Source organism: Xenopus laevis, chromosome 3L (genome assembly GCF_017654675.1).
Source record: "Xenopus laevis strain J_2021 chromosome 3L, Xenopus_laevis_v10.1, whole genome shotgun sequence".
Lineage (NCBI taxonomy): Eukaryota > Metazoa > Chordata > Amphibia > Anura > Pipidae > Xenopus > Xenopus laevis.
Genome location: NC_054375.1, coordinates 90,795,637 through 90,823,237, shown reverse-complemented (window position 1 = coordinate 90,823,237; position 27,601 = coordinate 90,795,637). Strand labels below are relative to the sequence as shown.

Below are 27,601 nucleotides of genomic sequence, written 5' to 3'. Positions count from 1 at the left end.
GTTTTCTCACGACAGTATCCCTTTAAGATATGAGGGATGAGGTTTAGAGACAGGCTCTGAGGTATGAGAGCACAATGATGATGAAGACACATGCTATGCGATGCTCATAATCCCCAATGTACAGTATGGTGGAATGTTCTTATCTATGCATTGGTTATTGCTTAAATAAGTCCTTGCGAATCTCAGAGATCAATGGCCAATTGTTACCATTCATCCTAAGCAACTACTGATGTAACAAAAGAACGGATGATTTATTTTTCATAGCCATTTTTCAGACCCATTTTGATGATATTCCATATAAGAATAACAATAAATTAACTTTGAGGTTTTCAGCCAAGTTCCCCCACGGTGCCCATAATCTTTGGGTTACATTTCCATTTATTGATTTATTTTACAAGCAGTGACTAAAAATGCAGTGCAAGGCTGTGAAAAAAAAAAAAACAAATGGCAAAAAAGTATTTCTTTTCTCTATACAGAAAATACAGAAGCTGTACAGGAGGAGACCCAGTAGTGTCCTGGTCCATGTTTCTTAAGTCTTCTTATTGACTTATTGCTGTTCGGCACTGATGCTAAGCTTTTCTCATGTTATTATAACATACACATATGCCCCCATTATAACATTAAAAAAAAAGTAAGTGGGGGAAAGAGAGGGAGGGGCTGTCTTTTGTGAATAATTTCACAGGCCACTCCCAAACATGTATGAATATTTTCGTGGGGGGAGAGTGGGGTGTTTTTGTCATTCAGATACTACTGGGTGCAATCAGGTTACCACTCAAGCATGGCACCAAGTGTTTGCTTTATCACAGTCAATCTCCAGTGCAAAAAAAAAACATAAAAAAGCCAAAAACAAAGATTATCAATCTGGGATTCTTTGTTCTGCTCAGAGTCCATTGTTGTTGTTGTGTTCCTGGTATTTTCTTTTTACAGGTGTATAAGATCAACAAGGTTGCCTTTGGGAGGAGTCATGGAGTCTGGGAAAAAATTGACTAAGGTATCAAAGAGCTGTGTTCTCTGAAAGTAAGTGTGGTCAACATCAGAGAAACCTGGCAAGGGTTAAACAAAATAAAAAGGATGTCAGTTGTCTCATGCTGGGCATCTGTACAAGCTCACAGTCCACATATCAGCATTAACAAATCCTGCAGCACCACTAGTGCTCAGCTCACTAAAATGCTGAAAGCTAGAAAAATATGTGGTTGACAAGGGCTGATAGGGAAATCAGTAAAAATTCCACTGCCCAAAATAGGTAACCTGTATATTTTGCATGCTTACACAAACCTTGTGCTGAGGCATTCCGGCTTTTTGGTGAAGAGGGCATTTGGCCAATAAACCTTTATATAAAGCAAATTAAGTATCTGACATAATCACAGAAAATGTATCCCCACTCTAGTATTGCTATGATCTGCATGCCACACACAAGAGACATATTTTTATATTTGTCCTCAAAGCATGTTGATAGGACCCCAATCTCTTCTCTGCACTTAGTTTGGCTAAAGGTTGTGGTCAGCAGGTATTTACAAACAAAATATATTTGTTGATTTTCACTTACCAAGTGGGGTGAAGTCTTTATTAGATTTGAAAAGTGCAGAAGGAAGAAGCTGAAACTGTAACAAAACAGTAAAAGTGCATATTTAATGGAACTGGACATACAGTATTTGTAGCAGTGTGTGAATGTCCAGGGTGTTAAAAAGACGCCTACGCTTAAAAAAAAACTGTGTAAAAAGTTATACTGCTCCTTTTACAATCACTTCTTTGATACCTGAATTTGTCCCATTGGCTGATCTCGCCTTTATAAATAGAACAATCAGCTGGCATTAAAATAAAAATGTACTTTGTACCTCTTTAGTCTCCTCAGGGTCTGAGTGATCCACAGTGACAAACAAATCATTTTGCAAATATTTCAGTGCACAAAGGGGCTCCTTCTGGGCACACTCTTCAAACCTGTGAAAAACACATCTGTATTCACATTTATACACCTTACATTCATTTATAACTTTACTATGAAAGAAATGCAGCTACCTTCCATTCAGTGGTGCCAACAGAATACACTAAACTACTTGCCTAAATGAAAACAGTAAGGTCATTTTGGTGTGGGAACAAAAAACACACACTCTAAAGCAGATAAAGTAAACTGCAAATATCAATGATGTATAATATTTATTTCCTGTTTGTGTGTTCTTTTATAGAATATATTAGGGGGCAGATTTAAGGGTCGAAGTGAAAATTCAAATTAAATATTTTTTGGGGGTCAAAACTCTCAAATTTCAAATGAATTATGCAAATTTTTAATTTGAATTTCAAGATTTATCATAATCTGGCACTTTAAAGGGATACTGGCATGGGAAAAAATGTTTTTTTCAAAATGAATCAGTTAATAGTGCTGCTCCAGCAGAATTCTGCACTGAAATCCATTTCTCAAAAGAGCAAATAGATTTTTTTTATATTCAATTTTGAAATTTGACATGGGGCTAGACATATTGTCAATTTCCCAGCTGCCCCAAGTCATGTGACTTGTGCTCTGATAAACTTCAATCACTCTTTACTGCTGTACTGCAAGTTGGAGTGATATCACCCCCCTCCCTTTCCCCCACCCAGCAGCCAAACAAAAGAACAATGGGAAGGTAACCAGATAACAGCTCCCTAACACAAGATAACAGCTGCCTGGTAGATCTAAGAACAACACTCAATAGTAAAAACCCATGTCTCACTGAGACACATTCAGTTACATTGAGAAGGAAAAACAGCAGCCTGCCACAAAGCATTTCTCTCCTAAAGTGCAGGCACAAGTCACATGACTGGGGGCAGCTGGGAAATTAACAATATAAATTGAATATAAAAAAATCTGTTTGCTCTATTGAGAAATGGATTTCAGTGCAGAATTCTGCTGGAGTAGCTCTATTAACTGATGCGTTTTAAAAAAAAAAAATGTTTTCCGATGACAGGATCCCTTTAAGAATTCGAATTTGACTATTTGCCACATAAAACCCACCAAATTACTATTATCAATGGGAGATATCCAGGGATCAATTTGGTGATGTTTGTAGCCTTCCTGACATTCAAATCGAGTTTTTTCAATTTGAACGAGTTTTTATAATTTGAATCTGAATTTGAGTTTTCAGATCTGTAAAATTAGAGTTTAGAGTTTAAATAATTTGATTTTATTAAAGGAAAACTATAATCCCAAAACAATGTAGGTCTCTATAAAATATATTGAATAAAACAGCTCATATGTAAAACCCTGCTTCATGTAAATAAACCATTTTCATAATAACATACTTTTTTAGTAGTATGTGTGATTGGGTAGTAATACATAGAAAATTGCCATTTAAAAAAATAAGGGCTACCCTCTGGGATTGTACGATTCACGGTGCACACAAACAAACCAAACATGTTGGGTCACGTGAGCCAATTAACAGACAGAGTTCTGTCTTTTGCTTCAACACTTTTTCCTGTTAGAGAGTTGTAGTATTTCTGGTCAGGTGATCTTTGAGGCAGCACACAGACCAACACAAAATGGTGGTTCAAGGCAAGAGATGTAAAAGGGCAAGATTTACTTAAATATATATTCCAGTTTGGTAAGATTTTAATATGCAACTTGATGTAATAATATGATGTAAACTATCTGCCGCTTAAGTATTCATTTTGGGGGTATAGTTTTCCTTTAATGAATTTCGATAAGTCGAATTTATGGGAGTTTAAAAAAAAAAAAAAAAAACTTTACATGAATTTGAAATTCAATCCTTGATAAATGTGCCTCCAGGTGTGATATTGCTTTGGGCTGCTTCAGTTTAAGAATAGCAACTCAAAATAGAACATTTTGTAATCTGAGGCCCAAAGTGTGACATTATATAAACTACAAACCCTTTTCCAAAAGCATTATCTGTATTATCTGCTGAATAGTGGTCCAGAGGTCCACACTCACATCCTTTAATTACACTACCCCAACTTTCATTAAATTTGCTCTCTACATTTTGTTGTATTCTAACATCATTTAACCCTTATATATAATTTCTTCCACCAGAGCACATCAATGAATTCACTGACAGAGATGGAAGGTTGCTACTTCATATGGAAAAGGCAATGTGTTTGTATTTGGCAGACATTATATTGATGATTTGTGTCATATAAGGAATATCCCAGGACAGATAAATAAAAAAATACCTGTGTTTTCGAACTAGGTATTTACAGTGTCTTAGCAAATATTCCTTAGAAGGTCGGCAAAGTTTTAATGACCAAAAGTCATCCAGTCTCATCTTCGGAGAGCATGACTTCCCTGGGTTTCCTCCGAACAGATAATGGACCTGGAAAACAAGTCAACTTTAGCACAAGTCCCAGTTTGATTAGCGTTTAATAACTCAACTGCAAGTTTATATTAATGATATATTAAGAGAAAAATTAATCAGCTTTTGAAAATGTGCATGGTCTAAAGCAATAAAGAACTGGTTTTAATATAAACAAAAGACTACTTTTAAGGCTCAGAGACAAGGATGTTTCTACACTGGTAGGAAAATGCCCAACCTGGCCATGGTATGATTAACATTCATTTACTTAAAACAGGGAATGGATACATGTAGTATTTTTTCTTATTTAAGGGGTTGAGAAAATAAATAATCTTCACATTCTTACTCCACTACTACTGAAGTATAAACGTATATAGGCATATTTTTTAAAATGGTTAAAGACAGAGCTTTTACCCCACAATCTAAGTAACTATTACTAGCTACTGGCAATTAACTAGCTGTGCTTTTTAAAAATCATTCTAAATAAGTCTGATTTGGTGTCCTTGATTTTGCATCTTTCTCATCCCTGTATGCAGATATGAAGATCTGTGTTTGGCAAAGTTTGCAACTAGAAGTATAGACATTTTTTCTATAATTGTCCATATTTTGACAAAGCACTGCGTTTTTTTTTTAAAGATAACGCGGGAAGTAAAGTGGAGTACCTTGTGCAGTTCATCATAAACCAACTGATGTGCAAATCTGGGACATGGTTCCTCTTCCTGGATGTTTTTATTTGGGTTTTCCTTAGATGCCTGGTCATTCTTGTAGACACATGACCTATCAAAGAAATTCTCTTATATTATAACACAAGAAATTCTAAGTTTGAATACGCATTAACGTGGCCCTGCAAACAAATTGTAATCAATAGTCCTCAAAGCAGGAGCACTCACAGGTCTTATAAAAGGAAAAAAAATATTTAATAAGAGCACAAAAAACTAAAGTTTCGCTGGGACACCAGCCTTTCTCAAATTTCTCAGATTTTATACGGAGTCCTTTAATGCTTTTAGACATATATTTCTGTTCCAGATCTGAAATTATACAATAATTCAGCATATTTAGAAAGCATAAAATATCAATAGTTGTATTAGTTTAACACAAGAGCACTATAACTATAGAGTGGCCCTCAGACACGGTCCACTGAAAAACCCAGTCTCAAAACTAAGGTGCCAAAAAGTTGGCACGTAACCCCAAAAGGTACATAAGCCCTACAATATATTAAATGTGGGAATTAAATACCCACGAAATAACAATATCTAAACATTAAAGATAATTCTCTATATTTAAGTATAGGAATTGTCATTCAGTAATATTAAAAAATTTGTCTACAGTCTCTAGTTTTGCAAGGCAGTGTACAGAGAACCATTTTATGAGCGGAGCTGATCTTAAAGGGATCCTGTCATCAGAAAACATGTTTTTTTTTTAAAAAAAAACACATCAGTTATTAGTGCTACTCTAGCAAACTTCTGCACTGAAATCCATTTCTCAAAAGAGCAAACAGATTTTTTTTTATATTCAATTTTTAAATCTGACATGGGGCTAGACCTTTTGTCAATTTCCCAGCTGCCCCTGGTCATGTGACTTCTCAATGTAACTGAATGTGTCTCAGTGGGACATGGGTTTTTACTATTGAGTGTTGTTCTTAGATCTACCAGGCAGCTGTTGTCTTGTGTTAGGGAGCTGCTATCTGGTTACCTTCCCATTGTTCTTTTGTTTGGCTGCTGGGGGGGGGTGATATCACTCCAATTTGCAGTACAGCAGTAAAGAGTGATTGAAGTTTATCAGAGCACAAGTCACATGACTTGGGGCAGCTGGGAAATTGACAATATGTCTAGCCCCATGTCAGATGATTTTAAAATTGAATAAAAGTAGCAGTGGAAGCCTGACATTTGACTACACAGGTATGGGATCCATTGTCCAGAAAGGTCAGAAATATGCAATGGGCATCTCCCATAGACTCAATTTTAAGCAAATATTTTAGATTTTTGAAAATGATTTTTCTTTTCTCTGTAATAAAACAGTACCTTGTACTCAATCCCAACTGACTTATAATCAATCCTTAATTTAAACCAATTTCTTAAATTTAAACCAATTCTTTTTCAGTGGGGGTTAGATCCCCTATACAAATATACAGGATACAGATTTTAATTCAAAGTTAGGTCTAATACATCTTTTTGGGGATGTATTAGAGCTCATTCTTTCAAAATAACCCAACTCTGAGCAGCCACCATGTCTACCCACTTCACTACACGTCCCTGGAGCATGTGTACTGGAAGCAAGGAACAGATAGAACTTCAAGTGCACATGCTCCAGTTTGGCGATGAGCACCAGGTGAAGGAAATTAAAGGGATGCTGGCAACACCACTGCACAGCTCTGCTTTTTCAGTTCAGGTATGGTGGTGCAGGACCCTTCTGGGGAGTTCATCTGGTGTGATTGGCAAGAGGGGCCTTATAATTACTTCTCCTTTAAGCAAAGTACAGATGTATTGGCCTGCACATACCATAAACTGCATTAGGCTCCACGTGGAACTGTGGGAGTTTGTAAAGTCTTTCTACTTTAGCAATTCTACTTTCTGTGCTGCTTTTTACACAGCTATATAAACAAGGCACTAGGTCATCTTTTACACTTTCAAAGGGTGTTCTTAGACAAGCCACATGCATGTACAGCACAGGAAAACAAATATACTCATGCACAGAATCTTAAAAACTTTATCCTAGGTCACGTGACAAAAGCAGAGCTATGTTGAAAGCTAAGGTTCTACAATAGCGGTAGTGCATTCTTTTCAACAATGGTTCATGGACAATGATCCCATTGTTGAGGGTCAATAATGATGATTTTTGCATGTAGTTGGCTATATGAACTAGTTTTGAGCAGCATCATTTAGAAAATGAAACAAGAGATTAAATTGTTCTTCTGTGGGGAATAGCACAGTTGTAAACACATATTAATCAGGACATGTTAGTCAACCCCATGGTTTTTTTCTATTAATGCCTAGAACAATAAGGGGGAAAAAGTTGACCTTACCAACTATTTCGAACAATGTCATAAATCCAGAAGGAGTTCCTAACATTTTCTTCCCTTTTTTCTTTATCTTTACTGAGTCCTGACAAAACGTGGATTTCATTTAATTCGGGATCAATGGTGGCCCTCTGTGTGAAGCCAGTCATAGGCACTGTGGAAAATGAAACATTACAAAAACTCATAACACACACAGAAGTGCCTGGAATACCAGGAAGATGTTTAGACTACATGCAGTGCTGATCACTGGTTGAGTGCAAAGAGATGATGAGAACTCCCAAGGACAGCAGGTATAAAAGAAGAATGATTGAAAGGGCAAAGTGGAGGTTGCAACGAGAATATAAATGATAATTGTGATCCTGCCAAATCGGTTACATTCTGGGCCCAGCCCTTGGAGAAAAAACATAGCTAGTGATTAAATGATTCTAGTGTCAGTGTGTGATGCCTCCTCTCTTTGTAGCTCAACTCAAGCATATACTGAGATAGTCCTCAAAATAGCAGCCACACAGATTCAAATATTGCAGCTTACATATCTCCCACACAGAGAGGGGTGCATTTCCATATGCTCAAAGCAATTAAATACAGTTAAAATATATTCTTAAAAGAAAAATCTTACCCATTCCAGAATCTTTTTTGGTGCCATCTGATATAATTTCCACATGGTCACGATCCACATCATAACTGAAGAAGTCATTCAAGTAAGTCTTTGATCGTTGCCCACCAAACACATACAAATAGCGATTTCTCTAGAAAAATGAACATTTTTTCAAATACGAAAATGAACATTTGTATAAAACACATACAAAAATATTAAATTATTGAAAGCATTTAAAAATCACTGAAAGCTCAGAGATAGAACAGAATACATCTTTTTGTCTTTTATAATTGTTCATATATTTAATTCCATTGGGCTTAGAATGGACTAAAGTATTTCCTCTAGAAAAAGACGACCAAAAACTGCTGAGGGTATTATATTAGTTATATTGCAATACATTTTACCAAAACATAACTTGTGTGTTGCTTATAAGATATACATGGCAGATATAAGAGCTCTTATAGATTACATATAACTATAGCCAATTAATGCTGCTCTGTTGCATGTTAGCATGCCCAAGATAGCACCTCCACATATTCCAAAATAATAAACAGCTGTCAAAAAAAATTCAAGATTAAAAACTACCAGAGAAAACAAGCTTTTATTTACACCAAAAAAAAAACCCAAAAAAAAAACCACTCCCTCCCTCCTGGAAACACTGGTTTAAAATTGTTTATAAAAACTGTAACACAATTCTTACAGAGTGAAAAAGCATGCAGTGGCCTATCCGTGACTGGATGTCCTCAGGGCCAGCATTGCACGAGTCCTCTCTGAGCAGTTTCCATGTGTGTAAGTGACAATCAAAAGCAAAAAGACCACTAAATTGGGGCTCATTGGTCCTGCTGTCATCCACAGTACCATTGCAAGTCAAGATACGCCCTCCAAATGTATAGATCATATGCTTTTCAGAGTCCATGCACATCTGAAAAAATGGGAAAAGATTTATTAAATAAATTGCACACACTAATAGATCACAACTTTTCAAAAGCATAACCCTGACTAATGTGATCTTCACTTGAAGTGAATATGGTTACTCATAACCCTATAACAGGGGGGGGACATTATTTACTTTTGTTTTGAAAAAATAACAGATATTATAACCCATTATCCAGAAGCCTTGGGTCCTGAGGCTTCCTGGATAATGGGGTTTTCCCAGAACTCTAAAAAACATATGAAAATCTATATTGGCCTAGTGCTTCAATTTTAGCAAAAGCTTTAGGTCTATGTTCAATATGTATTTTCATGGTCAGAATTGATGTGCTACCACTCAGAAATCAAACTGTCTTTCATTTGTCAATGAAACATTTGCTGTGCATGTTCGGAGTGACTGGCTAGTTTTGTTCATGTCACATAAAAAGAAAGGAGGCAGTTTGGAGTGGTGTTTTCTCATTGCCCTTCTGGACAAAATGCCCATCTGCTTTGCTTTCTCCCCTTTTTGCACCCAGGCCTGTGAACCTATAGTTAGGTTACTGGTATTTGAAGAATAAAGCCTAGCAATGCAAAGGAAAGAACTCCACAGAATCTAATTTGCGCAAATACTATACTAAAACACTATTAACAACAAACATTTAAAAGTTACTTAATGGAAATAAAATTTGCAACTGCTAAATCACTTTGCTTTCAACTAACCTGGTGATCAAATACTAGTTTAGGCCCACCATCTGCAGATGTGTCTTCACTTAACAATGTCCATGTGTTGGTATCAATATCATAGCAGTAGAAATCACTTTTCAGAGACTTGCTGTTTCTTACAGAAGAATCCAAATATCGACCAAGGGTGTAAATCTGCCTCCTTTGGGTATCGATACACATCTTGTGGCAGGACCTGGCACTGGGACCATTCTGTGAAGAAAAAAAGTTTCTCTGTTGATAATTGCAGCAAAGGTCACTCAAAAGTGATACAAAAATCTCAAAACAATATGGGACACACACACATATATATATATATCTATATATATATATATAGATATATATATATAGATATATATAGATATATATATATATATATAGATATATATAGATATATATATATATATAGATATATATATATAGATATATATATATAGATATATATATATAGATATATATATATATATATATATATATATATAGATATATATATATATATATATATATATAGATATATATATATATAGATATATATATAGATATATATAGATATCAGGGGTGCCCAAAAGGTAGATTGGGATCTATAAAGGGACCTTTAGCTGGTGATCAGTAGATATCAAGAAACTTTCAATAAACAGCTTGGCTAAATCATCCTGCTTAATGCTTTTCATTCAGATATTTATTAGGTTACAATTTACATAAAAAATAGATATTTAAAACAAAACAATATAAATTTTCAATATTTAAGTCATTTTTCTCGCTGTGACAACAATGCTTTTATGGATGTAGATCATAACGGGACAATATCACTAAAAGTAGACCTTGCATTAGTAAAGTATTGGCACTCCTGTTGTATAGCTTACCTCAGCACTGTAAAATACATTCAGGGGACATTCACAGTTCAAAAAAATTTTGTACAAAGCGTTGATGGTTTTTTTTTTTTTTTTTTCTTTAACACAGCTTTTTACAGGGATTTTTTTTTTTTTTTTTAAAATGAACACTCTCACTTATTAAATTACATAGACTTTCAGATGTTAGAATCACCCAAACAGAACAGGGCATACATTTCATTACTGAGTGCATGGTAATCCAAACCTTTTAAAGATGAAGTCAGATTCAATCTGCAGACTGATGAACTGGTAAACAATTTAATCTAAATTATGGGGATTTGAATTATGAAAAGATCTGGAAAATCCAGGTCCCAAGCACTCCACATAACAGATCATATACCTGTACTGACAATATATGTAAAGTTACTGCCCAGGACCCAGTATCCTAAAGATGACTCTTTTCACTGGTTGCTGCTCCCATTCCACTATACCAGTTGGCAGCACCATAACTTCATATGTCTGGTCTGGAAAAATAGGCAGTTGTAATGCTGGATATTGGGTTCCAGCCATTTTACATTTCATTAAATGCACCAGCTTTATGTTGCATTGCACTATATATTTGTGCCAGATGTGTCAACAGAAAAAAAATATTTACCTCTTTTTCAGTATCTCTTGATATGCATATCCACTGGTTCTCACTGACACTGTAAGCCCAAAAATCTGCCAAATCTTGAGTTCCATCCCAGCCACCGAATAAATACACCATCTCTACCAAACGGCAAAACAGAACTGCATGAGAAGTTAATTTAAAAAACAAACAAACAAACAAACATGAGCAATCAGCAAAATATTTTTACACAATATACAGTCTTATTTTCACTTGATTTCCTGGGTATAACATTATCCACTCCCTTTAAAAGTGATTATTTTTAGTGGAACGGTCAACCTGCTTCTTTGTTTGACACTTAATATTCAGGTACTCTGGAACTTGGGTTGCTGCCAGTTTTCCTTAACAGAAATGGGCAGCTACCCAAGTAACACAGGCCTAAAACTTAGGGTGGCTATGATGATGAAAATCTGCACTTTATAGGGGGATCAAAAAAGCATTGAGTCCTGCAGAAGATACTTGCAGGTTTTTACAAGGTGATCACTGAGCGCAAAACTATATTAACTTTCATTCAAAGCTCTAAATGTGAATGCAATAAATATAAAAATATATTTACCAGACTGTACATCGATGACCATTTGATGTCCTCCTCTCATTCCTGGTCTATTGTCTTCTGCATCTCCTAACAAGGTATACCAGAGACCAATCCTTAATGAATGTTTTCATGAAACATTTGTTCCATGAACCCTTATTTCCAGTTAAGTTTATTAAGAAAATGTTGACATCTATCAAAAAGTGCTCAGATGAAACAATAATATTATTATATGAATATTATATGTTGCCATACCCTTTGTAATCTAAAATCTTCCCCTTGCAGTGAAAGGAGATGTGTTAGTACAGATGGAGCATGAGATGAGAACAATGGCACAGACTAAATATTGCTTTAAAAATAATGACTTTTTACACAGCTGTACAAACCTAGTAACATCACTCTAAAAACATTTAAATTACCAGTACAATGTACTACATCTGAAACTGTAATTGGAGCACAAAGAATTAGAATGCAACTAGAAAAGATCATTATTGCACCTTTCCTCTTGGCCACCCTAACCAAACGTTTAGTACCTTATGGTTAAAATAGGCTCAAAATATTAAATTGAAGCGATGTCAATTGGAAATTTAGGTTCTGCATCTACCGTATGCATAACAACCCATTAGGAATAGATCTGTTCCCCAGTGTGCTTAATACCATCCTCCCCAATGGTGTCTAAGTGCTTTGTAACAACATAGAAACACAAGTAAACATTGGAAATACCTGGTTAGACAGGTGACTGCTACCCAAAAACACAGGTACTAATGCCATGTCAGACAATTCTAAAAAGTTGGAAAAAAAAACCTTGGACAAGCACTTTGCTAGTTTATATGAGCTTTATCAAAGGTCTGAACAGTCTAGCCTGGTATATTTAGGTTTCTGCAAACCACCTTGAGCACCATGGGGAAAGTTATTAGGCAGACTTCATAGTGGGCTGTTATGCTAATGACAGATGCAGCATTAGCAAAAATGTCTATTGATATTAATATTAGTTTAGTGAATTCCTGCTTATACTGTAGGTGACCAGATATATTTAAACCCTAACTCTCCCATTCATATATACATTTTCCCAAATTAACAGTTTTAGTTTACTATTTTAGGATAACAAAAGCTTGGTTTTGTTGACTGTTGACATGTGCCCTACTTACAGGGAGGGTGAAATACCAATCCTCTAGAGAGGCATTTTTTTTTCATTATGCTCCAAAATATATGCATATATATGCACATCTCTCCCCACATTCTGTTCTATTTACCAATGGGTGGTTGGTGCTAGCTTACAAATAGAGTTGTAAATGCAACTGAAAAAATTGATTATGTAAACTAAATGTTACCTTTGGAGATTTTAGGAATTATCTGGTTCCACTGTGGTTTGTATTCCTGCTGACTAATGTACTGACTGAAGAGTCCGTCTGAAAAACGACACATTACATATGATTTATCACAGCACTAAATCTATTAACATACATTATTCTCGAAATGATCAGTCAACTCTATAAGTACATGTCCTATTATAAGCATAAATGTTTTGTCAGTCTGAGGAAAAAAATCCCATACCACTTCTATACCCTTCATAGGCAGATAAATGCTCAATCCATTTCTTTGTTAAATAGGTAGGAGAATTAAATATATCATCAGATCAAAAATGGAATCACATATGCAAAGCAAATATAGAAACAAAAATGCAAGAGTTTGGATATAAGCTAATATCTAGGTGATACTACTCCTATTAAACTTGGTAATATGTATGGCACATCTGACTTATGTTGGAGGTGTGGAAAGGGAAAGGAACATATATCCATTTATGGTTTGAGTGTGAGATAATTAAACCATTTTGGATTTATGTTCAAAGTATTTTTGAGAAAATGGAGATAAATGTGCCATATATAGATGCTACCCAAGTCCTTTTGCTATATGACCCTACTAATAAGAGAATTATTACAGATCCCTTAACCAAATTTATGATAGCAGTTGCCAAAAAATATGATACCACGTAATTGGAAAACAAAAAACTCGATTAATAAAGAGACTTGGGTTAGGGAAATAGAAGAATTAAGATGTATGGAGGAGATTGCAGCAAAAAAAGAGGAGGCGTAATGAAACATAAAATATGGAAACAATGGTATGACTTTTTGAGTAATAGTAGGGATTGATCAAGAAGGGTATAGAGGAATATGTAATATTATTATTATATATATATATATCTGTTGACGGTGCAAAATGATAAGATATATCTATGATAGATATATCTTATGCTGTATTGCTCTGGTTTTTTTTTTTTTATGAAATAAAGAAATTGAAAAAAAAAAAAAATGCTCAATCCATTCTCTGGGGGGTTTGCCACTCAGTAACAAATGAGCCACTAATATCACTGAGCACCTGTAAAAACAGCTGTGTTTGAAACTGTCACAGTTAACATATAACAAATTGTGGGTGCAGTTCCCCTACTGAATCAGCAGAAGACCATTTTATTTCAGTGAAGAAAAGGGAAAGATGGGATGGTATTGTTTTTTTAAATACTGGTTCATATTTCCATGGGAAACTATGCATCAAAAACAATGGCACTAAGGTCACTCAGGTGCAGGTACCCATGGCAACCAATGAGATTTTGGCAAATGTTTCCTGCGGCAAACATTGCTCCTTTTATTATATTTGCCCATTTGTCTTTATTTTCAAAACACAGAATTCGAAAGCATGGACTTTTTGACCCTACAAGTCATTGATTTGCTAAGGAAGTATACATGCAGTTTCCTGAGCCTTAGGCATGAGCAAGTGTATAATAAGTGTGTACCTAAAATATCTACCATAATGTCAATAGTACAATTTACATAGTTATCAAGGCCGGGATGTGCTGTATTGGGAATAAGTAAGCAACACGAATATTGATTTTTATGCCTGTGCCCTCGTTCTTGCAAATAACTTTTTTAGGTTTAGGTTTTAAGCACATCACAGGCAAATCTGCTGGTACCAACACAGTTCATATATATTTTTTGAATCACAATATATATTTCACAGATAAAAGATACCCACCACTGACAGCCTTTTCAATCAAGTCCTCACAACTGTCAAAGTCTCCTTTTAGTACCAGTTTGTCATGTAACTCTGTTAACATTGGGTGTTCTAAGGCAATTTTGGTTTTCTTCTGCAAAGATTCAAAAGCTTCAGTGTAGTTGTGCTGACGGAAGTGCTTCAGACAAAGGCGTATGGCTTCTTGTTCACGGTACTACTGGAACACAAGGAAAATGATGAGCAAATTCACTATGCTGGATTACTGTAGGAACAAGAATTTATGAAAACACAAAGTAGAGCAGGAAATAAAATCAACTTGTAGCTAAATCTGTGTGCTAAGTGTTTAATATGAGATCCATTATCCAGAAACCCATTATACAGAAAGCTGCTAATTACGGAAAGGCCGTCTCCCATAGACTCAATTTTATCCAAACAATCCAAATCTTTAAAAAGGATTTCCTTTTTCTCTGTAATAATAAAACAGTCCCTTGTACTTGATCCCAACTAAGATATAACTTATCCTTATTGGAAGCAAAACCAACCTATTGGCTTTATTTAATGTTTACATGATTTTCTAGTAGACCTGAGGTATGAAGAACCAAATAACAGAAATATCCCTTATTTGGATAACAAGTCCTATACCTGTACTATTAGAATTAATAAAATACTTGCAGTTTGTCCATATATTTTTTTTTTTATCATCACTTTTATTGCTTTTTCAAAACAAAATACAAAATAAGAAAGAAAAAAAATTAAAAAAAAATATAAAAAGGTGGAGATACAAATCACAGTGATTGTCATTCAAATTATTAACATATACACTTCCGAACACATTGACAGGTACACATCTCTTCATTACACATCATACATCAGAACAGTACACATTGACCAGTCATACTTATTCAACTTCTCAGGTAGGATCAGCCCCTGGTTGTAAAGCTTCCACCCATCCCGACCAGACCAGCTCAAACTTATTTGGTGTATTTCTTTGTATATACACTAATCGTGCCAGCGTGATATGTTCCTGTAAAAGGTTTTTCCACATCTGTACAGTGGAAGAGTCTCCTGATAACCACTTGAGTGCTATGCATTTGCGTGCCAGGAATAACGATTCCCTCAGAGATGTTAACACATAATGCGACTTAGTGAGATAAGCAAGAATATCTAGCAGGCACACCTTTGGGTTCACAGGGATTCTTATCTCAGTAATATGGGTAAGTTCTTCACATACTTCTGCCCAAAATGAGGCCACTACTGAGCAACTCCACATTAATTGAAAGAAATCGGCACTTGGCAGGTGACATTTGGGACAATAATCATTTGGCCTAATATTTGCCCTGTGCATACGCACCAGTGTGATGTATGCTTGATGAAGAATAAGAGTTTGGGAGAATCTACTTCTTACGTTAAAGGACACCAAACTGGGAGCCTCCTCCCATTCCTCATGCTCCAGGTCATTTATAGCTGGTTCCCACCTTCCTCTGAAATTTCCCGTTACACCTTTCTTATTTTTCAGCAACACTGAGTAATGCCATAAGGCGTGATTTATACAGAAGCTAGTGAGGTATTCCAACATATTTTCTAGTGGGGATTTAGATAAGACAACCGGGGATAATGACCATTGAGCCTTAGCGGCCTGTTTAAGTTGATAATATTGTAACCAGGCTGTAACCGCCACATCAAAATCAGATTAAAAAACCAGGAGTTTTAAAAACACCATCCACATATAGATCTTCAATGACCTGTATCCCCTGAGGTTGCCAAAATAACTGCAAATCCGCATTCTGGAAATGAGGGGTCCCCTCGTTTTCCCACAATGGAGTGTTTGGGGAAATCCCCTGGTATTGAAAAAGTTTCAGTGCCACCTCCCACACCCTAAAAAATGTTTTTATCAATGGAAGTTCTGTACATGTTCTAAGACTATCAGCAGTGGTACTGCCTTGCTACACCAGCATTTACTATGAACTACATAAGAGGAATCTGTTTAGTCTTGTTTAGGCCAGGGCAGGAGATGCTGCAATTGTGACGCTAAGTAGTAGGATCTCCAATCTGGGAGGGCCATCCCACCCTGCAAGTTTGGAAGTTGTAACGCGGAGTATGCCAGTCTGCTGCGCTTGCCTGCCCACACAAATGTTTTGGTATCGGAATCTAGCTGTGTAAACACCTGTTTTGGTGTGTAAACTGGGGAGTTTATGAATATATACAGTAGCTGCGGCAAGAAGATCATTTTACAAATAGCCACTTTACCAAGTGGAGTTAAGGGGAAGGAACTCCATGCCTTCATTTGAATGGATATTTTAGTAAGTTTAGGGTTCAAATTATCTTGCAGGTAGTTACGGTGGTTTTTGGTAAAGGATATTCCTAGATATTGAAGTCGGGTGGCCCATCGCAGGGGTTGGCCAGGTAATTTATAGCAAGGGGCTTGGTGATCCAAAGGAAATATGTAAGATTTACCCCAATTTATAAGCAAACCCAAGAATTTCCCAAATGTTTGAAGTCTGTCAAAGGAATCTGCCGGATCTGCCAGAAAAAGCAGCATATCATCATCACACTTTTGCAACAGGGCAGGAGTATAACAATTGCACCCAGTCAATAAACTTTTCCCGAAGCCAAACCCCCCCAGCGTCTACCATAAGTATCCCCATTCCACTGTATCGAACGATTTAGCAGCCTCAAGCGAAAGGATAACCCTCTTACCCTGATTTAGGTGAGGCAACTGTAAATTCGCAAACAGTCTCCTAACATTCGTAGTTTTGTCCATATTTAAATACATTTCATCTTTCTTTTGCTGTGTTCCATAAATTAATCCATGCTGCTAACTAAACATATATTCTTAAGGTGGCCATAGACACACAGATCCGATCGTACAAATCGAGGATTTGTACGATTTTCGGATCGTCTGTGGCGTGTGCCGACATCTTTCGCCCGGCGGAGATCGTCGTTTGGTCGATCAGTCAGGTTTGATTTTGACCCGACCAATCCCGCCGGAGCTCATGGCACATCGTAATCTGATCGTTCGGCCATACGGCCGAACAATCAGATTACCCCTGATATAGCCATGCCTGTTAATGGCATATCGGGGAAAGATCCGCTCGTTTATCAACATTGCCAAACGAGCGGATCTTTGCATCTATGGCCACCTTAAGAGAATATACTTTTTGGGGGGCAATGTCTTTAGTAAGAGTTAACAGTTGTTCCATATCATGAGGTTGCCCCTCTTTTGCCCAGTGCTTCTCCTAAGGATTTTGCATTATCTACAATAAAAAACACCTGGTATCTAGCTGACCTAGCTCCTTTTACCTGAAATGTTTGAACACAAAAAAAACATTATTAATCTACAATGGAATATAAAAACCCAGAAATAAAGATCAATATTTTGTATTTTTTGAACAACAGGAGTTTTAAATCTTGGTCCCAATAAAGTAGGGGGGGACACGTGTAACAAATTTTACCTAATATTTTTTAATTAAAGCTTACCTTACTGTACCAGTGAAGACAGGGCTGTACTACATCTGGCTCATCAATCCCATTGATTTCAACATACCAGATGCTAAAGTTAAAGCTTGGCCCCCATGATAAGAGTGGCACTGTGGAAACAAAAAAAAAAATTGGAATCACCACATTCTAAAATAGACCTATTTGCACTGTATACGTTTGCAAAAAGTACAAGAACAGAATCAATAGCATAATAGTAGCAGCATACATATTACTAATATGCAAGAAAATCCACCTTTTCATTTCCGAATCATCTAAAACATTACGTAACAGTCATGAGAAGGACAGGTCCACAACAGCTAATTGTTTGTACTGTACTTTGGTCTTTATTTTTGGTACATATAAAATACAAAGTAAAATTATTCCTTTTTTCCACTTGCAAAACCAAACAGACAAAAGTGCTACTATTGCCAAATATCAATTACTTGAAAAGGAATGTCATACAACGGTCATCAACTAGTCTACTTTAGTAAATTACACAGAACTGAGAAGCACTATCTTCACTGTTTGAAATGATGACGTTTGACCTGGCTTGGTCATAGGTTGCAGTTTCATCATGCCCTTCTGTTGGTGTATCTTGATGTCTAATCACTGTATGGTTACTGAACATAAAAGGTGTGACTTATCAGCTACCCCCAGTTGATAACTAAATATGTTGCTACCTTAAATTCCCTCGAGTAAAAAGCCTTAAAAAAAATCTAGTGGTTAGATAAAAAATGAAAGCCAAAGTAGGAAAATTAACTTACCTATTTTAATAAATCGACAGGGAAACATCTGCTCATCTATTTTATGCTTTAGTGTGAATGTCTCTTTGTTGTAATCATTTTTCAGGCCACTGTATAAAACAAATGAAATTAACCATAGTTCAAGAGTGTAGTAGAATAAGTTAAAGCAAGAAGGTTGACAACTTACAGAAATACTACAATTTACAATATATATTATAATAGATAAAGGATTAATTTTAGAAATGGACAATAGATTAATTTTAGAAATAGCTATGTTTATACAGTTATCACAAATTTATGTTAAAAATGTGTTTAATTTTTGCTGGAATAAAGAAGCATGCAAGGTGACAATTTAACAAACATTTTAGGGGACATTATAGATAGATTTCAGTGGATAAATGTGTCATACAGAAAAAACAAAGAACAAGAGGCCACCATTTCGACCAGAAGCAATGCAGTCAATTACAGTGAAGTGATGGAATGCCCTAATGGTTGGTTACGTCATATTCTTTAATATCTCTAATAGGGACTGCACAGGCACATTTTCCAGTTAGTTTTGTGAATGTAGATTAATATATACCGTACTGAGAAAAATGAAAGACACCTCATTACTTTCTAAACATGCTGATTGGGAGTGAAGATTGTTTAAATGAAATTATAGCTTTTGGGCACCCCTTGACAAATCATATATTTAGTTATTTTTGTAAGTGAAAAGAAACAGCTGGTGCAGAAAAGAGTGTTAAAAAAAAAATAATGTTTGCAGATATTAACAAGCAGTTACATATTTACAAATATTAAAACAGGGATACACAGAAAATAGCAATTATGGCATGTCTAATAGTATGGACACCCTAGTAAGTCAGTATTTAGCAATACTCACTTAAAGAGGTCAATCAAAAGAGGACCTTGCAAAAGGACAATGGCCTTCAACATTCCAGTTAAAGGAGAATTCAACCTCTGGGGAAAAAACCCATACCCCCACCCCGGTTAGACTGACACCCCCCCCCCCGGGAAATGCCCCATACTTTGTACTTACCCCTCTGCGCAGATTCTTCCAGCCGAGGTGCAAGCAACCATCTTCAGGCTCCTCTGTAAACTGACTGAGAGATTGGCAATTCACGTGTAATTCCGCACATGCGCAATTGTCGCAAACTGCGCATACGCAGAAAATACCGATCTCCCAGTCAGCTTACCGAGGAGCTGGAAGATGGATGCGTGCAACTCCGCTGTTAGAATCGGCGCCAAGGGGTAAGAACAAAGTATGGGGCATTTCCCTAGGGGTAGTTAGCCTGGGGGGAGGAGGGAGGGAGGTCTACCTGGGGTGGGGGGTATGGGTTTTTTCCCCCCACCGGTTGAATTCTTCTTTAAATCCAAAAATGAATACCTGAAAAAATGGCCAAGCCAAAGCAGTACCCCACTGAAATGCTAGAGGGGTGCAACAGGCTGCACATTGAAGAAACACCTTAAATAAAACATAGCTGAAAACATTCATGCATAAGTTGTGCAAGACTGGAAGTCCGTTATAAGAAACACCTACATTAAATTTTTTCTGCAAAAGAGTAAATTGTGTTCATTTTATTTTATTTTTTTTAATTGCAAAGTCAATTTTTGTTTACTTTTACCTTTATATACAGTTTGAATGAAGATCAAATATTGTTTTATCCACATTATTAAGAATAAAAAGAAATGTACATGGGGCATGCTTACTTTTTCACATGACTGCATGTGTGTGAATTAGTTATGTGGGTCAGTAATGCTGTGGAATATAGGGATATTGTCTTTTTTTTAACCCAAATATAACTATGAACAACACACTGCACATACTTAATACACCTTTCATTTATTTAAAAGAAAACAAATCTCAATCTGAAGAGGGCAGATTCCAGGCAATTTCCAATTATTTACTTTTTTATTAAAGAAAATCACAACACTGATTTGCAGAAGGGTATTTAATTGTAAATAACACTTAAAATAAGGTATCACCCAAAGCTCTTTCATGCCATGTGTCTTTTTTTAATTTTACCTAGATAAAAGCTCAGTCATGTTTTCTTCGTTCATTCCACCAAAGACTTTAAACTTCTTCAAATTACAAACATGAGTCTTCTCATATTTTCCAAATATTATGCTTTGTAAAATTGCTGGCCTTTCTAGTTTCAATATCAGATACTGTAAGGAAAAATAAGGAATATCAGCAATCAGATCAAGTATATAAAAACAGGCAATTTTATTGTATTTTTTTTCTTCACCTCTTAATATACGTGTTGTTTTGACACTGCAGATGATCAAACCTTAATGGCATTAAAAGGAAGCATATACAATTTGATTTTGCACAGCTGAATAAAACAAAGTATACACTGTGTACACAATGGTTTCTTATATTGACAGGCCAAACAAACAGGAAGTTAAAGGAACAGTAATGTAAAAAAATAAAAAAAGTTTTAAAGTAAAAAATTTAATGCAGTGTTATCCTGCACTGGTAAAATTGCTGTGTTTGCTTCCGAAACACTACTATTGTTTATATAAATATGCTGCTGTGTAGCAATGGGAGCAGTCATTCAAAGGAGAAAAGGCTCAGGTTATACAGCAGATAAGCTCTGTAGAACATAATGGTGTTATCTGTTATACACTATTTAACCTGTGCCATATAGACTTTTTTCAATTTCCGGCATTGCTACACAGCAGCTTGTTTTTATGTACTATAGTAGTGTTTCTGAAGCAAACACACCAGTTTTACTAGTGCATGGCGACGGTACATGATATACTCTGCAACCATCTAAAATAAAATATGATAATCCTTGAAGCAAACACTTACTTGAGGTGGATTGTTGTTTTCTGATGACCATCTTGAAGACTGATCGCTGGGTTTATCTACCAGAATGTTTCTGAGAAAGTAGAAAATCAAATGAAAGATAAATTTAGCATGTGAAAAGAAAAAGAACAAAAACCCCAAATAAAAAACAAATAAATATATCATAGACTTTCATTATAATTGCCTTGCACGTGCAAAAATATTGATGTCTCTAATACGATTACAACTTATACAATATGATTACAACTTATACCTGAACACATTGCAGATCTATAGTAATCTAAAAGTTACTAATGACTATCTTGTATCCTTCACTTTTGTGTGACTGAAACAGGAAAAAAACATTAGTTTTTTTTAAACAGTGATACTAAAAAGGTTTTTTTTTTTTGTTGGATAAGGCCACTGGAATAAAGTTAGATGCTAAACTACTCAGTATATGTCATGCACTTCTCAGATTATTCATTAAATAGATAGATCATAGGACATTTGGCATCAAACTCATGAAACATCAGGGTTTTAAATTAGAGTTAAATACAGTTGTAGCCTGTGAGCTGTGGCACCATATTATAAGGTGTAGCAAGGTTATCATTACTGAACACCTATGAGAATTACTTATTTAAAAAATAAATCTAAGGCTAATTAAATGCATTGTTTCTTGCAGTGACACCAACTGAAACCACTGTTTATTACAGGGAAGTTTTCCATGATGCACAAAACAAGATGCATATAAAGGCAGAACTGCTGCACTACAGAATGAAAGTTATAAAAAGACAAAGGTTATGAAGGTAGATAGACACAAACACACCAGTGAATCAATCTACAATAGATACTTGTATTGGTATAACCATGTACTTTGGCTCACTAATTCTTGAATCATTGTGTGGGTAGGTCATAAAAGCAAGCATAACCAACCTTATTGAAAGCCTAATTGTGTAGCATTAATTCAGAATCCATTTTCTCCTGATAATGCATTTCAATTGTCTTAAAGGTGTTGTTCACCTTTGAGTTAACTTTTAGTATGATGTAGAGAGTGATATTCTGAGATCAGTTGCAATAGGTTTTCATGTTTTATTATTTAAGGCTTTTGAGTTATTTAGCATCTCTGCAGTTTGCAATTTCGGCCACCTGGTTGCTAGGGTCCAAAACGCTAGCGACCATGCATTGATTTGCATAAGAGACTGGAATATGAATAGGATAGGACCTAAATATAAATATGAGGAATAAAAAGTAGCAGTACTAATAAGTGTGTAGCTTTACAGAGCATTTGTTTTTTAGATGGGGTCAGCGACGCCCATCGGAAAGCTGCAAACTGTCAGAATAAAAAGGTAAATAATTATAAAATGATAAAAAATAAATAATGAAAACCAACGGAAAAGTTGCTTATTATTGGCCATTCTATTACATACTGAAAGTTTAATTAAAGGTGAACCATCCCTTTAACTTCAGCAATTCCAGTAACTTGCAAAAGGTATTTTCAGACATTTTGCTGTAAGTGATTACACTCCCTAAGGAGATCGATAAGTACTTCTGGTTCAAAAAAACATGATTCGCTTGCTGAAAACAACCAAAATGCAACAAAACACGAAGTTCAGGGACTTTTAAAGGTGCTGAGCTTCAACTTGCCATCCATCTACCCAAAATCTCAGGCTTGTCCATCTGTCTAATTACACCTCATCATTCCACGGTATTGGAGAACTATTTAGCAGGGCTTGAAAAAAAGACCTATGCAGGTTTGAAACGTTGTGCTTTATCTGGATCAAGAGCCTATGTCTCAATAAAGGCGTTTTACCTTGGTACCTTAAAACATGTGGAAGATAAGATGCAGTAAGATGAAACACACAGTAAAATAGTAATTTAAGTTGAAAAAAGGCACACGTCCGACCAGTCTCTAAATCAGGGAGGCAATTTGAGAAACTTGCCTCAACTAGCAACAAGCTGCCAATTGCCATGGGCGGCAAAAAGCCGCCTCTAGTAAATTTAATTTTGTTTATCTGGTTTTTGTAATGGAAATTTAGCTCTTCTAGTGCACAGAGCACAATAGGGCACTGTCTGCACTAGCAATGTGGTGCCCCTTTATTCATACCAATACTGTAAGCTCGGAGTGGGTGTGGGTGGGGCAGCCCCATTAAATTTTGACCATGCACAACCACCAATTCTACAACATCTTGCAGTTAATATAATTAACATAACACACAAGGAAATAAAGTAAAAGCTTTGTTCAATGATCATTGAAACTTCTCAACATTGCTGTTTGAAGAGATTATTTATTTTTTGAAATGATCAAAGTTCATTTAACTCTTGTTCTTTTGACAAGGTCAGGTCTGGGTTAGTGCCAGATGTGCCAATGGGACATCTGTGCATTTTACTACAGAACACAATGCTAGTCTGGCCAAACATTACGGGTTCATTATTTAGATAAAACTCCCAGCACTGACTCTCACGGATGAAAGATTACATTTAGCTAATGCATTGCATGCGTTTCGGCTCTCATAGAGCCCGACGATGGCTCTATGAGAGCCGAAACGCATTGATGCACCATGCACGAATAAATACACTTTGAAACTCATCTGATGATCAATGCCGTGAGTTCTTTCTTTGAACTGTTATTGATTTATTGGTCAGCTCCCGGCGAAAATATTGTTGAATGGTGAGTGCCGCTCCATCCTGCTTTTATATATAGATAGATAGATGATAGAAAGATATATAGATAGATAGATAGATAGATAGATAGATAGATAGATAGATAGATAGATAGATAGATAGATAGATAGATAGATTTATATATCTCATCCACACCAAGTGGATTATTATAAAATACTAAAAGCTCGCAAAATTGGCAAACACTCAGCTCTTTTAGCAAAATCACCAACAACCAGATCATACTGGGATCCTGTGCAGCTATGGTCCACTCCAACAGGATTTCCCATCCTTGTTATTTGAAAGCTAACTGAGCCCAGATAACACTTTGGTTGAGGAGTTGAGGGAACCACTTTTCCCCCCCATTCATTCACCAATAATTGACTTTCTGTTCCAAACAGACCGCTATTAGAGAAGGACAAATCTCTGGCTTTAACCATCTTATACTTTCCCAAAGAGGCTATAGGTGTTGGTTCTTACGGACAGCAATCTCACTTAAACACAATGACTTAAAGGGGGGTTTTTAATCCAAACCCTCCTTTTTTGAAAACAAAAGAATATATGTTTTTCTTTACTTTCCCCTGTAAACAGGGAAATAATTTTCAGCAGTGCATTAGTCTAATCAAATGTCTCACATAGATACTTTGGCTGATATTAAAGTGGTTTGTTGGGTTTGAATACATGTGGAGGTTTTACAGTGGTTATTAAAGTATGAGCTGTATAGTTTCATCATCTCTTAGTTCCAGTTCTTTAAAATGATTTTGGTTCCGATACAAAAATTGCCATTATAACGGTGTTCACAAAATGGCACCTGCCTGCTTGCTGCAATTGTGAATGCCAAAACTGAAGGGAACAAAATACAATGTATAAACTGTAGTGTAAATAAAGTTTATTTAGCTCAACTAACATGATAGCAAAGGATTTTTAATTATTTCTTAGGGCGACAAGACAGTAGTTGGAATGAGAGATCATAACAACTGCATTACCAAAGTGTTATTATTGTGTATTATCATTATTATTGTGAAGACATTGCAGAGCAGCCCCATATATATTGTTTCACAGTTTATAAACACTGGACATGGAATTCTAAATCTGGAGCATGATCACATGCAAACCACCCCCATATCACCATGTGCAATACAAGCTTATTTTGCTCAGCTAACATGATAGCAAAAGGCTTTTTAATTATTTCTTTGGGCGACAGACAGTAGTTGAGATGAGAGATCACAACAACTGAATTACCAAAGTGTTATTATTGTGTATTATCATTATTATTGTGCAGACATTGCAGAGCAGCCACATGTATATTGGTTCACAGTTTATAAACACTGGACATGGAATCCTGAATCTGGAGCATGATCACAAGCAAACCAACCTCATATCATCATGTGCAATACAAGGAGTTGGCAGGAGTGTTATAAAGGTCACTGTCATTGGACTCTGGAGCAGTGGATATGTGCCCTCTTGATTGATAAATGGCATTTCACCATCAGGCAGTCTGACTGAAAAGGCTGGGCTGGGTAGATGCCAAGAAAATACTGCCTGGCTGAATTCATAATGCCAATAGTAAAGTCTGGCAGAAGAAAAATAATAGGTTGGTGTGTTGTGGTTTGTACTAGGACCACTGGTTCCACTGAAAGCAAAACTTAAAGCTTAAAGGAGAAGGAAAGGTTAAAATTAAGTAAGCCTTATCAGAAAGGTCCATCTAAATATACCAGTAAACCCCCAAAGTAGTGCTGCTCTGAGTCCCCTGTCAAAAGAAACACTGAATTTCTTTCCTTCTATTGTGTACACATGGGCTTCTGTATCAGACTTCCTGCCTTCAGCTTAAACCTCATTGCCCTGGGCAAGAGCATGCTCAGTTTGCTCCTTTTCCCCGACCCCCTCCCTTCTCTACTGTAATTTGAGCCCAGAGCAGAGAGAGACTCAGGCAGGAAGTGATGTCACACCATGTTAATACTACAGCTCCTATTCTAAACAAACAGAGTTTCTAGAGCTTTTTACTCAGGTATGGTAAAACATTCTACAGAATAAATATAGCATTCTAGCTTGCACTATTGCAGCTAATCTATTGGTAATGAAATGCCTCTGTAGCTTTCCTTCTCCTTTAAGAGTACAATGACATGCTTGACAATTCCAAGCTTCTGATTTTGTGGTAACAGTCTGTGGGAAGGCCTTTGCTGTGTTTCAGCACAATAATATTGCCCCCCCCCCATACACAAAGCGAGGTTTGTCCATATAGTGTGCTTAGTTAGAAGCAGTGGCAAGAACGGTGTATGCCTTGTGTTGGAATTCCACAAACCTGCAGGACAATGAGCAGTAATGCAATTTATTCCAGCCCTGGTTTGATCCTGATCTGACTTTTGAGGTCACTTCTGAACAAGCTCCTATCTGCATTGAGTTTTTCTTACTGGTGCTTATATGGGTTTCCATCCACACTTCAAAAACAAGTTAATTCTATTGTTTCTTCCTGTATATCTACCTTTATATCGGACGACTCAGCTCTACACGTGTGTATTGAAACGAACGATCTTTCTTTGAAAGATCTTTTCTAAGAAAGATCGTAATTGTTACGTCTATGGCCACCTTAAATTAAAACAGTTGCAAGGACAGATAAGAATGAGAAACAAATGTGCTGGTACTAAACAATGGATAATAATAATAAAAAAAAATAGTTTATTAAACAGATGTAAAAGTTGCAGACAGGTTCACACCTCTTGTTTTCCAGTCACCACCCTTATGCTGCTGGAAACGCCTAAATGATATAAGAAATAATAAGTGGAAATTGCTCTGTTCCCATTATTGCTTACCTGTGCTCGTATGAGCATTGTCTACACCTGAACAATAAACATTTCTATAGGAGCACTCAATAGGCGAAGGACAAGAAACATAAACAAACTATGCTACACATATAAAGCTACGGCTGTTTACAACTAACACAGGACCGAATATGTAGTAAAAACATAAAGCCACGGCTGTTTACACTATGAATTCTCATACTTTTAACTACTACAACACGGGGTATGTGCAAACACTTCGGGAATATGAAGCAGCAGGCCAGCAGCCATAAACATTCCAAGAGCAACTCGGCACCATTCGTACGGTAAACAGACTTTTAAGCGACAGATTCACGTCTGACGTACAGCAACTAAACCCTGCGACTCTACCCGCATAGCATGAGCACACGAAGCGTCTCGTACTTACTCGGGTAAATAACTGGAAGAAAACGAGCTCCACTTATATATAGCATAAGGTAACCCTCTTATCTCGGCCGCCATCTTGTCAGCGGGAAGACGGGGGCGGGGCGCGTCTCTTAAAGACACAGGCGCTCAAAGGATCTCGCAAGAGAAAGAAGCAAGCCGACGTCTGTCCGCCTCACAGAA

At 36.3% G+C, this 27,601-nt stretch overlaps 1 protein-coding gene across 2 annotated transcripts; it reads right to left on the bottom strand.

Moving 5' to 3' along the window:
- Positions 1 to 232: 232 nt before the first annotated feature.
- On the bottom strand, positions 233 to 27,601 carry mkln1.L (muskelin 1 L homeolog). 2 transcript variants are annotated; one of them, NM_001093603.1, is given in 18 exon segments: positions 361 to 1,043; positions 1,547 to 1,601; positions 1,836 to 1,938; positions 4,159 to 4,298; positions 4,940 to 5,054; positions 7,300 to 7,447; positions 7,910 to 8,039; positions 8,589 to 8,810; positions 9,518 to 9,730; positions 11,003 to 11,115; positions 11,571 to 11,636; positions 12,878 to 12,955; positions 14,574 to 14,766; positions 18,030 to 18,139; positions 18,794 to 18,882; positions 20,796 to 20,938; positions 21,585 to 21,654; positions 27,423 to 27,601. In NM_001093603.1, coding segments are annotated over 18 exon segments (2,184 nt in total). In that variant the 5' UTR covers positions 27,497 to 27,601; the 3' UTR covers positions 361 to 921.

Coding starts and splice junctions, on each gene's coding strand:
- mkln1.L (XM_041585145.1), bottom strand. CDS start 14,655: ATGTTAACAGAGTTACATGACAAACTGGTACTAAAAGGAGACTTTGAC. Junction 4,299..4,939: donor TTTATGATGAACTGCACAAG/GTACTCCACTTT, acceptor CTTGTTTTCCAG/GTCCATTATCTGTTCGGAGG. Junction 1,602..1,835: donor ACCCTGAGGAGACTAAAGAG/GTACAAAGTACA, acceptor GTTTTGTTACAG/TTTCAGCTTCTTCCTTCTGC.